Source organism: Brassica napus, chromosome A2 (genome assembly GCF_020379485.1).
Source record: "Brassica napus cultivar Da-Ae chromosome A2, Da-Ae, whole genome shotgun sequence".
Taxonomy (NCBI): Eukaryota; Viridiplantae; Streptophyta; class Magnoliopsida; order Brassicales; family Brassicaceae; genus Brassica; species Brassica napus.
Genome location: NC_063435.1, coordinates 19,927,564 through 19,940,727, shown reverse-complemented (window position 1 = coordinate 19,940,727; position 13,164 = coordinate 19,927,564). Strand labels below are relative to the sequence as shown.

The following is a 13,164-nucleotide window of genomic DNA, read 5'->3' as shown; positions in this document are numbered from 1 at the left end:
TTAATAGTAAAGAGAGAACGCACACATATATATATGTTACAAATCTCTCTCATGGCAAGTAGAGTTTGAAGTATGGTTACCCGGATCACCTTAGGTTTGAGTAATAAAATAGTTTTTGGTCGTAAAAAAATTAAAGGCAAGTAGAGTTTGAATCATACACATAATAAAGAGACTATAACAATAAGAGTTATAAATTTGAGTAACTGGGATTCAGATGGGCAAGAGAGACGATTAAGATTTGTGAATTTGGGCAGACGAATCAGTAGGCAGGAGCAGCGAGATCCTCCTCCTCCTTGTTCTCTTGGCATCGTTTTAGCAGCTGAAGTTGGCGTCGAAGATGCAACACCTGTAATAACACCATGTTACTTCATCTGGTTCACATATTGATAATTAACCAATCACCATGTTACTTTGTAAGATCTAAACTCTCAGGCTCAGCATAGGTTTAGTTATTGTCTCTTCCCCAAAAGGCTTCTGCCTAACAAGTAAAGAGACCTTGACCCTTTTCCACAAGAGATAGAACAGTGACTCTAAATAGAACTAGTATAAAAAAATTACCTCTTCTTGAAGCATAGTTGGGAGGAAAGCCATAGAAATGAGCTGCTTCATTTCATTCATAAGAGCTTGGTCTTTGATCCCTGACCATGTCTGTGGAGGTAAGGCCAGCAGAAGTACAGTAAACAAATCGTTTCCTGCTGGATAAGTTGCTTCCGGACCATACTCACAGTCAGTTTGGGTCGATGGCACCAATAGATCAACATTTTGTTCACTCCCGTCACGCACAACAACTCCAGTTACCACCGTGCCTTCCACCTCGACAGCACCTTCATGTAGTAAAATCGTTTTAGCAATATTGAACAAAATGTAAACAGTCAACTTAGTATAAGTACCAGCATATGACATACCGTTGACACATTTCACCTCCCGACAACAGAACTCTATTGATGAGCATCCAGACAAGATTTCAGCTCCTTGGCAACAAGCCTTTGCTGCAGCAAATGTCATACTGTCTTCGTAACCAACTGAGGATAAGAACTTACTGATGTGTTTGAACAGTTCAGTTTCATGCACTTCTTTCAGCACCACTTGCTGCAGTAGATTAACAAGAGACCAGACATGTAAGAGTCAAAGAGCAGCGAGGATGACGCTGGAAAATAACAGATAAGCAAAAACAAGGAAAAGGAATGTATACCTTTAAGTTGAGCCTCGATTTCTCCTCTGCGCTGAGATTTTCTTTTGCATCCTCTGTTATTCTGATCTCAGCCACCCATCTGATGAATGTGTTGAAATTTGACGGAAGTGACTTGAACACAACTGATATGATTTTTTCCACACTATCTACATGCTGTGAGCTTACAAGACGAGGAACATCTTCCTTCAGATACTTGGCTATGTTGATCCAGCTTTCATCCTTACAGCACTGTTGTATAGACAAGTTTTTTTTATTACCAATGAAATGTAACAAGGATCTGAATTTCATGCAATACATTTGTAAGAGCTGTTTTCCTAAGGTTTCGAGAAAGGCGAATCAAATTCACATTTACATCAAACCAGTAATGGCTGTGAGTGATAAATTGCTTTAAAATAAAATGCAACAATGAATATTAGCAAGCATCTAGAGAATCTATATTGCAACCAAACATACCAGAGTATAAAGCAATCCGGGTTCTCTATGGGGTCTAGATATGAGCATGAACCTGAGAACAGAACAACACAGAACACCATCAGACCTTATAAAGAGTTACTTCATGATACAGTAGAATAGAAAAAAGATGAAAATGAGTATGTTACCCTCTACGTTTCCCTGTTGACTGATCAATGCTGTCCATGGCTTCCCAAAGAAGTTTAAGAGGAACCCAATGAGGAGGATACTTGAAACGGGCAACATCAAGAATCAAAGCCATGTCTCTTTCAGCGTTATAGCCACCAATAGGTGAAAAGTGACCAGACCCAGTCTGCAATAAGAGTTTGTTACAATCCTGATCAACACGGCAGGATCGCTAAAGAAACTAACGTTTCACAAGCTATGCTTCAGAAGACAGAAGTTACCTGCTTAAATACTCCTCTGTCATATGATGAGATCAAATGGCAATTCTCAGAAGAGGAGCATTTGATAACGAAGTTGCGGAAATCGGCAATGGTGGTCTGATTTGTGCGGAAAGCTTCCACTTTGGCTCCAGTACAATGAGCCAAACAGACAACTTTTCCAAAGGAAATACCCTTGGCCTTGACCACTTCCAGTGGCTCGCAGCAGTCCAGCATCGATTCATCAAACCACCTCCAAGGTCCTATTGGAAGAAACAAACCTCAAAAAACTCCGGAGTAGACTAGGACGTATTTGCTTCTCTTATGATACTAAAAATAGTATACCTTTCCATTTACGTCCAGGATCAATAGAAAGAGCATTCAAGACAACTGAAAGGCTAGCCAAGCCACAATACGCAGGTTCGGACTGCGTCTGGAAATAAGAAATCAACCTGAAAAATCCTTCCGTTGTGCCTTTCTGCAGCGCTTCACTGAATATTTTCTGCACAGAACATATGTTTTTAGTAACTAAGCCAACACATATAGCAAGAACAAAGACTATATCCCACTGTAATAAAAGTATAAAACCAACAAGGCGACTACTTCGGAAACAAACAGTAACATCTCACTGCTCATAAACCTAGAAGACCTAATTTTTCATTGGAATCCATGGATGAAAAACTTGATCCGTACGACCGTACCTTGCCTTCGGCAGAAGAAAAGTCAATGGCCGGAGGAGAAGGAAGAGATCTCCGGTAGAGACCCGCCGTAGCCATTACCACAGGTTTCTTTCTTACAAGGGATTCGTATAAGTAAACTTTGAACTTTGGGCGTGATGAGATTTGAATATGTGAAGGCGATATGTATTATAGTAGAGACTCTCACAGGTCAACGCTCTCTCTTTTTCTCTTTATCTCTCTCTCTCCCTCGCTCAAGTCAAACGTGTAAACCACGACGAAACGCCGTTAATTACATCCGGGCCGGTTCGTCTTCGATTTGTTTTACTACAAATATGGTTCTGTTACGGTTTAGAATTGGGATGAATAAACGGAACTGACGTCGTGTGGACACCGTTAGTCTTTGGTCAAAGTTGGCGTGATATTCAAACCACTTGGATCCTCTGACAGGTCACCGGTGCAGTGCAGCTCCTGCATAGACCGTGGACCCGTTGTATACGATATTGAAAGTGAATTTCAACTTTTAAAAATCCTTAACGAAAATATTGAAATATTGTATCTTTTCTACGTGGATTTAATAACCGTTGTAAGGTTTCAAGGGTTGAAAAACAATTAACCAATTTTTGTGGCCCAGCACTGCCAAAAGTGTCATTCCATGATTGGACAAAAAAAAATTACATTGGCTAGGCATATATTTCATTTGATTTTAATTTTAATCCAATAATTAGAAAGAATTTATTATATAATAAATTTTTTTTTTAAAAATATCAAAATTATATAAAAAATTAAGATGTTTTAATCTGTAAATAGAGACTACACTCATTTTATGTGTCATTTTTTATTATAATCAACTATTTTAATATTTTAAACTTTTTTTTGTAAAAGATTGTTCTCAATTGGTGAAGATGGTTTCATAACTATAAGAATAACCAGCTTTTACAAGTTATTTAGAAGATCACAAAACCCTGAAAAAAAGTTTCCTCAGCTCGGAGATCATTCATTTATCACTGACGCAAAATTCAAAGGCAGACAGTCTAGCACGCAGTGTCAGTTCGTCTTTCGTCGTTCACATGGATGTGGAGCTCCCAGTTTGGTTTATAGAGTCAGTATGAATCTGTTTAGTTGATGACAAAAAAAAACTTTTTTTTGTAAATAAATCCCAATAATAATCCTTATATGTTATTTTAGTTTTCAAGTTAATTACAATTAAATTATTAATATATAATGATTATATTGTAAAAAAATAAATATGTAAGTTAAAAATAATGGGGTAGGGTGTTGACATTTTTAAACAAACCATTGTAAAGGGTTAACATGATATAGAAGTTGAATAAACGAGGTGAAAGAAAAAGAAGATGGTGTGAAATGTTAATAAGAGAAAACAAGGATATTGATAATGAAATTAGTGTTGAACCATTGTACATGATCGTGTATAAAACCATGTACAATTGTCAGAATTTTTCAACACCCTAAATTACACTTTTCATATTCCACTTCATCTATTTTTTCCATATAATAATTCAACAACTATCTAATTTTTTTTACCTAGATTGGTTTTATTTAATAAAATTCAACACTCTACTCCACTATTTTATTACATATTTTTATCTTCTTTTTATTGTTAACAACAACATATTAAAATATATTTAAAATTTCATATCTTAAACTTAAAATTTAAAATATATGAATATTTTGTATTTTAGAAAACTAAATACAATTTAAAAATAACTTCAAATAATATTTTCGATTATAATTAAATTTAAAAAAACATTACATAGCTTTAAATATTTTTTTAATTTCGTATTTATATTCTTAACTATTTTTATATAATACAAAACTAATATTGCTACAAAATTAAGAAACTTTAAATAAATGATGCAACGTAGAAAAACAACAAATAAAAAAACAAATAACTTAATTAGTACAATAGTCTCAACTCACAATTAAATAAATTAAAATCACTAAAAATTAAGTACTTTTTAGAAGAATTTTAAATAATAATTTAAAATGTTTAAAAGTTTAAGTAAAAGTTCATTGGTATGATTTTTGGAAAATTATTTTGAGAAAAAAAAATTTCTATATCCAAATCAAATGAAACAAATGTCTATTTATAGAGTATAAAAATTTATGAATTTTTATCTAAAAATCTTAAAATAAGAAATTAATTTATTATAAATAATTTATGATAAAAAAATTAGGGAGAAATAAGAAAATTAAAATTCTCAAACATTCAATACAAAATAGACACCTAATTTTGTGAGACCCATTTATTTTGGTTTTAACACGTTAATACATTCAACTAGCTAAATGTCATGTCATTTTTTCAATACTCTTATTGTAAAAATTAAAGGGTTTTCTTCAAAAATGACCTAAAATTTGTAGTCAAACACAAAAATGACCTATGTTTTTTGAAACTTTCTCTTGCCCTATTCATCATAAAAGTTCGATTTATTCACAAAAATGTAATTAACATTTTTTTGTTGAAAATGTCTTACATTATTATCATCTTCACCAAATATTTACAATATTTTCATTGTCATCAATACACCAACCACCATGAACAGCCATTTTGAAGGTGTTAATGCACTAAAGTTTTAAACTTTTCTCATTCGGTCTCATTTCTTATGCATACAAATCACATCTCTTTCTCTATCTCTCCAAATTTGTCCAAGAAACTGAAGATTTTGATTCCAAATTGTGCAAGGTTCATAGAGACATTGAAGGTCATGAAGCTTGGTTATTAACGAGTTGGTAGCTATTGTCGTGAAGTTTGGGTGATTGGAGAAACCAAGTAAGTCATCTCACGGGTTGAAGGTATGAAATCGTTATTTTTTTCAGATCATCTAGAAGTCTTCTTCGTCAAGAAGACTTGTCAATGCTTAGGTGAGTTTTACAATTGACCTTTTGTGTATTTTTCAAAAAAGAAGACTTCCCTAGAAGTATTCCCTAGAAGTCTTCTAACTTTTCTTTGTTAACAAATTTTTTTCGAAAATCCTAGAGAAGACTTCTCGAAAAGTCTTCTCGGATAAACAAGTTAGTTTTGCAATTGACCGAAGTTCGTCAGAAATTTGACTTTTTATAGAAGATTTCTCGGGAAGTCTTCTAGGAGAAACTTTTAAAGAAGTCTTTTGAACGTCTTCTCGAAGTCTTCTCGCTGTCGAAAGAAGTCTGCGTGAGCTACTTTTGAACGTTCTTTAGAAGTTTTCTCAAATTTTAATCCGCGTTTTGGTCAAACCTTTGGCTGGGAGAGAAGACTTCTTTTGAAGTCTTCTGACACTAAGATACTTTTGAAGTCTTCTCTGGAAAAAGTCAAATATAGTCAATTGCAAAAGTAACTCAGTAGACTTCGTGCAACACTGAGTAGACTTCGGGAAGACTTTGAGAAGATTTATATAAAAAGTCAAATTTCTGACAAACTTCGGTCAATTGCAAAACTAACATGTTTATCCGAGAAGACTTCCTTGGAAGTCTTCCTTGACATTTTCGAAAAAAATTCAAATTCAAAAGTAAGCCAATATTTTCAAAGGAAGACTTCTCAAGATGTCTTCTGTAAAGTAGATTATTTAGAAGTTTTCTTTCGTAAATTTGCAATTACAAAAATGACCTAAATGGAAGACTTCTTAAGCAGTCTTTTATGTAAATATTTATTAAACTTCAATTTTCTCCTAACTTAAAATGAATTTTTAATATTTTCTTGTTAATTAGTCAATATTGTGACTTCCGAGTGGAATTCATAACTTAATTGGTAGTAATTATGAGGTTACAAATATTTATGTTTAATATTGTTCTTAAGAAGTCTTCCATGAGAAGACTTTCAGAAGAGAGTCTTCTGCGATTGTTTTTTTTTTTGTCTGATGTCCTATGTTTGCTAATGTGTTTTAATCTGATTTTTTTTGCATATGATTTGTCAGTTACCTGTAGTCTATTTAGAATGGTTGTTCATAGATAATTCTTGAGATTTTGTGGTAGACAATATCAAGGGAGCGAGAATGTTCTTTTTGAGTGATGGTTCTACACATGCCGAACTTGTTGAAATGGCTCAAGAAGCTTACAACCTTGACATGAACAGAGAGGTTATGAATTTAACTTACTTGTTACCAGACGAAATGATGCAATAGATGGCTCATAATAGTCCTTCTATTCATGTTACAAGTGATAGACAAGTTCGGAACTTGATCGAGATAATAAGTAAAACACATGTTGTACGTCTTTGGGTATCAAGCCAAGGCAGGATGAGGATTGTTGGTGATGCCAACATTGATGGAAACCAAGATGGTGAAGATGTTGATGAAGTTTCATATGAAGAGGAAGAAGAATATTATGAAGATGTTAATGAAGTTAAAAATGATGGGGAGGAGGATGCTAATTTTTTCGATGCGGCTGAAGTAGATGATGAGTTTGCATATTACAATGTGTATAGAAAAGTTAAAGATGAGGATGAGGATGAGTAAGAGGCAGATGATATTTGCTTTGAGGGTTTCAAAGAGACATATGCTAGTGAAGGAGGAAGCTCAAATGGGACATCTTTTGACAATATATATGTCAACCAGAGATTTGTAAATAGAGATGCACTGGTTTCAGAGCTGCGGTTGTCAGCTGTGAAGCAGAAATTCTCCTTCAAAATATACAAGGCTACTAAAACTATACTTGTGGCAAGATGTCGTGTTACAAGGTGCGGATGGAAGGTTAGAGCGAGTATGAAACATGGAAAAAACACATTTTGGGTAACCAAGTATCTGAAAACTCATACATGTTTTGGGTTTGACCGACTGGCACAACAGAAACATTGTACTCCGAAGTATGTTGGTAAGCATTTCATAGATCGCATTGGAATCATTGATGGGTTAAATCTGAAGCATATCCAAGATTCAACGAAGAACATGTTTGGCATGAAACTAGATTACACCACTTCATACATAGCATTGTTATATGCACAAAAATTGGTAAGAGGAACAACAGAACATAGGTATGAAAGGCTGCCTTCATATTTGGAGCAAATCAAGTTGGCAAATCCGGGTTTTATCACTAGTATAGAACTTGATGATAAGGATAGATTTACGTATCTATTTCTATCATTTGGAGCTTCTATTGCTGGTTTTCAGTATTAGAGAAGGGTCATCATGGTGGATGAGACTCACCTAAGCATGAAGTATGCAGGTGTTCTGTTAGTTGCAGTTGCAAAAGATGGTAATTTTTAGATATTTCCATTGGCTTTTGAAATTGTATATGGTGAAAATGATCATTCTTAGGAATGGTTTTTTCAAAAAATTGAGAAGATGTGTCTCTGATCAGCATGCTTTGGTTATAGTCTCCGACCGGCACACATCCATTAAAAGTGCATGTGATAACATGTTTCCTTAGGCAACCTTAGCTATATGCCATTATCACCTACAACAGAACATTGTCCAAAAGTATAAAGGAAAACATCTCTTGTACTTGGTTAAAAGTGCTGCTTATGCTCATACAGATTACGACTTTGACCAGTACATGGACGAGATTCAAAGTGCTAACCCGGAGCTTGCAACATATTTAGAGGAAACAGGCATGAGACTATGGTCACGGGTTTATTTTCATGGAGAAATGTACAATCTGAAAACAAGCAACATATCTGAATCTATTAACTCCGCACTGGAGCCAGCAAGAGGATTTCCCATAACATTCCTTTTGGAGTTCATAAGGGAGAAGCTGGGAAGATGGTATTGGAAAAGGCGAGAAGATGATATGAATCTCACAAGTGAACATAGTCGGGGAGTTGAATACTTATTAGCAATCCGTTCAGAGATAGCAGATAGAGATAGCAGATACGATGAGTGTCCAACAAATTGGTGGATGTCGATTCTTTGTAACAAGTGGCAGACATGACTGTGTTGTTGATTTGGAACATGTCAAGTGTGATTGTGGTGTCTATGGAATCGAGAAAATATCTTGCTCACATGTTATAGCACCTTGATCATTTGCTAATTTGAATATCACCACACTTGTGTGCCTGCTATACTCGACGACGTATTTGTATGCAGGGTACCTAGAGAATATATATCCTTCTGTTGGAGTAGTTGAGCCACACAAATGTCTTCCTCCGGAAGAAAAGCATGGTCTGGGGCGACAAAAGAAGTCAAGATGGCAAATTTGGTTGGAGCTGTCCAGGATGAGAGGACACAAACCGCGGAAGCTACACACGGATTATAGCTGCTCAAACTGCAGACAGCCTCGTCAAACACGTCCAAACTGCAATCAACCTGATATGTAAGTCTTCATTAAGACTTCTGTAGGTCTTCTGTAAGTCTTCCAAAGGTCTTCTATACGTCTTCTAAGTCTTCTGCAAGTCGACTTCTCTTAGTAAGTCTTCAGTAAGTCTTCTGGAGGTCTTCTATACGTCTTCTAAGTCTTCTTCTTTGTGAGTCTTCTGGAGTCTCTTGTTCGTCTTGTGAAAGTCTACTTCTCTAGGAAGTCTTCCACCTATCTATATATATATTGTGTTATGACTTCTCTATTGTGTTATGAATTATCTATTGTCTTATGACTTCTCTATTGTCTTATGAATTATCTATTGTATTATGACTTCTCTATGTATTATGAATGATCTATTGTGTTATGAATTATCTACTATGTTATGATTTATGAATTAGTCTCAGACATTAGAAAAAAAAAAGTTTATCCTACCAAACCAGTTGTACAAGGCTAGTTTGGTACGAGGATAGGTTACAAAAAGGTCAATCATATTCTCTACCCTTTTAACGTACTTCAAAGTTATAAAAGCGGACAAAAGCATCAAGATTCTTGTACAAACTACAAAATCGGAAAAAAGCATCATTGTAGTTCGTACATATTTTGGAGCTAGGCATGCATAAAGATTATACGACCCGGCAGGGAGCCTTCTTCATAAACCGTTGGAACCTGGCTCTGAGCTCTTAAATTCCCCATACTTGTTGACCCACATCTGTCCAAAATGATGATCAAGAAAGCAAAGCCTATCGATCCTAAAATGCTTTCGATTTTTGGAAAACCGAAGCCACAGTAAATTGATAAAACAAATCAACATGTTGCATTGAAAACATAACAAGTCAGACAGATTCTTCAAAAGAAATTGGGAAGACTTCCATAAGACTATGGGAAGACTGCATTGGAAGTCTTCTGTAAGTATTCCCGAAGTCTTTGGGAAGTCTTCCCGCATTCTTCCGAAGGGGTAGTGTTTACGGGACTTATGGAGTCGACGAGCCATTTCGTGGGAGTTTGGAGGATGGCATACCACAAACTCTCACTTCCTGGAGGTCTTTTTTTAAAAAAGGCTACTTTATAATCTCTGCAAAAAGCAAAACTCAGGTCAGCAAAACTCGATCAGAAAAACTTGACAATCAGTTTGGACAAATATGCATGTGTGAGAAAATTACTTATGGGTCTTTTTCAAATAATCAACAAGCACCTTAACCTTCTGCTTGTCAACGGTGGCAAATGGATCATATCCATGACCAATCTTCTTGGTTAGAATGATCAGTTTGGCTGTGTTGTTTCCCTGAAAAGGAGATTGCTGTGATGCAACAAGCTTCATTTCTCAATCATTATTTGCCTAGCAGAGTGCCATAACAACATCTTTCTTTGTCTGGCGTCTCCCATCCTGCTTCACTAAATCTGATATGGTTGATTTTTGTTTGTCCATAATGACAACAATTGGTTCTTTAATAAAACTTGGATATGTGTTGTCATCACGTACATTGTTCATACTTCCTTCTTTCTCCCGATTCACACTCTCACTCTACAATTCCGATTATAGTAGTAATGTCAAGATCGTTGTTGAGCATGACCAAAAAACATGAAACCAAATCACATGAAACAAAATCCATACAACCAACCAATAAGCTACACAACCAATAAGCTACACAACAGCAGCAAGAGCAACGATGGCTCCATGGACATCAGCTACGATGGATACGGTGGTGGTCGGTTGGTAATGAACATAGAAGATGAAGAGAACCCCTCTTCCCTTCACACACGGTCATAGAAAGCATGAAGGAGTGAAGAAATGGAAAAGAAGATAATGATAATAGAGGAGGAAGAATGAGAATGTAAGAAGAAGGTATGGAGTGAGAGATAAATAAATTAATGGAGGCGGCTATCGTTCTTTTGACGAACGAGGAGATATACATATATATATAATTAGGTATAGAAACCTATATACATGATTAATAATAAAAATAAATATAACTCGGCTTGGTTTTATAGATAATTAATTATAATTTATATTAAACCATTACCGGTTTAAAGAGAAGCCGAGCCACGGTCGTTACAATTCTTCTCCACTTAACCGGAATTCGTCCTGAATTCTAAAAAGAACCTGAAAAGAACTTCAACGACTACGAAAGAAAGAAGAACACAAGATAAATCAAACAATGGAAACAAATTGAAACATGGTCTTCTCCTACAAAAATAAAAGAGTTAAGAGACACTATCAAAGATACTGGACATAAGGGTATCATTTTTTTTAACTCCCAATCGCGAAACATTGAAAATCATTGTAATCCGAATCCCATAAATCGCCGTCCCGGGTCAGGGCCTAGACGGAACCACGCTCTGATACCAAATTGTAACACCCGTCTCCTCCTCTCTCGAGAACGATGTATTACTACCACTAAAATATCGAATTAAACCAGTTATTTGAAACCGAATAAAATATCAATTCTTTTAATAAAATAAATCCAAAATAAAACGAGTTTATCATTTAAAATCAAATACATTGAATCGAAAAGTCATGTAAACATTAATAAAAATCGAAATAAAATATGATGATCCCAAGACACTAAACCGTCCAGATATCCAACTACTCGTCATGCTCACCTTCAAGGAAATAAGAGGGGTGAGTAACAAAGGTGACTTTCAGTGAGGTATGAGATGCTAAACACGCAAACCACTGACTTGAGTGAATAGAACTCCTACTATGGAAGTTTAGCTCTAACATGAACAAACAAGACGCCTAAAGCATCACACAGAACAACCAGTGAGCTGATAGTGCATATCTAAACCACACATCCCACATCTCCTCATACGGATATATATACATGGCGTCGCTAGTACAGTCTGTCTTTGTACCTCCGCCCTCCAAAGCTGCGTCGAATGCAAACGTCTCTGCACCACGCCCCAGATAATATGCATCGATAGCCCAGATGTCTTTGAGCCCCCGCACTCTATAGTAGCATCGCTAGGTCAGACATCTCTGAACCCCCGCCCTCGCACATGGTCTCTACTCATAACTATGTATACATATATATATAATGTATAGCATCACTTAACATCACACAACTCAATCAACAGTTGAATCTTCCAGACCCCTAGTTTCAATTTACAATGAATGAACTAGCTAACAATCAAGACTCAAACAGACGGATCATGATGCGAAATCTAAACTGACATAGGAAAAATTCTACACTGATACGGGTTTTACTGAATAGACTCTCACCTTTGCTACGGGAACCGGAAAGGGATTAGAGAATAAAACAACCGGTCTCGGCTTCTCAGCATTAACACGTGAGGAACATAATAAAAATGTGCATGCATAATAATAAACACTAGATTAAGACCCGCACAATTGCGCGGAATGAAAGTTATATATACAAATAATTGTTATCTATTATTATTTATTTGTGTTCATTTAGGTATTATATATATATATATATAATTAAATTTGATTATGCACATAAATAAAAACAATACGTCTTTTTTATTTACGATATTTTTTGGTAAATAAATTAATATAATTATTTTATTTATTTAATACAGTATGTAACTAAGTTTCAATGATATGGACGATATATACATCGTATATTTGATTATAAATATTTATTATTGAGAATTCATACACATATGATAAACACAAAATTTCTAATGTGCGATTTTTTCAATGAAAATTTTAAAATTAAAATACTAAGGGAACCGGAAAGGGATTAGAGAATAAAACAACCAGAAACAACCGGAATCAAAATCTAAACTGAGATAGGAAAAATTCTACACTGATACGGGTTTTACTGAATAGACTCTCACATTTGCTACGGGAACCGGAAAGGGATTAGAGAATAAAACAACCGGTCTCGGCTTCTCAGCATTAACACGTGAGGAAGATAATAAAAATGTGCATGCATAATAAAAAACACTAGATTAAGACCCGTACAATTGCGCGGAATGAAAGTTATATAGAAAAATAATTTTTATCTATTATTATTTATTTGTGTTCATTTAGGTATTATATATATATATATATATATAATTAAATTTGATTAAGCACATAAATCAAAACAATACATCTTTTTTATTTACGATATTTTTTGGTAAATAAATTAATATAATTATTTTATTTATTTAACACAGTATAATTAAGTTTCAATGATATGGACGATATATACATCGTATATTTGATTATAAATATTTATTATTGAGAATTCATACTCATATGATAAACACAAAATTTCTAATGTGC

General features: G+C 34.8%; 1 protein-coding gene across 1 annotated transcript; it reads right to left on the bottom strand.

Moving 5' to 3' along the window:
- Positions 1-2,968, bottom strand: LOC106411423 (glutathione gamma-glutamylcysteinyltransferase 1). The gene is made up of 9 exons (XM_013852184.3): positions 2,727-2,968; positions 2,371-2,527; positions 2,050-2,288; positions 1,792-1,955; positions 1,646-1,697; positions 1,193-1,420; positions 906-1,089; positions 559-824; positions 1-346 (listed from the first exon to the last, which is right to left on the bottom strand). The coding sequence occupies exons 1-9, from the start codon at positions 2,799-2,801 to the stop codon at positions 260-262; spliced, it is 1,452 nt and encodes a 483-aa protein (XP_013707638.1). The 5' UTR covers positions 2,802-2,968; the 3' UTR covers positions 1-259.
- Positions 2,969-13,164: the final 10,196 nt, after the last annotated feature.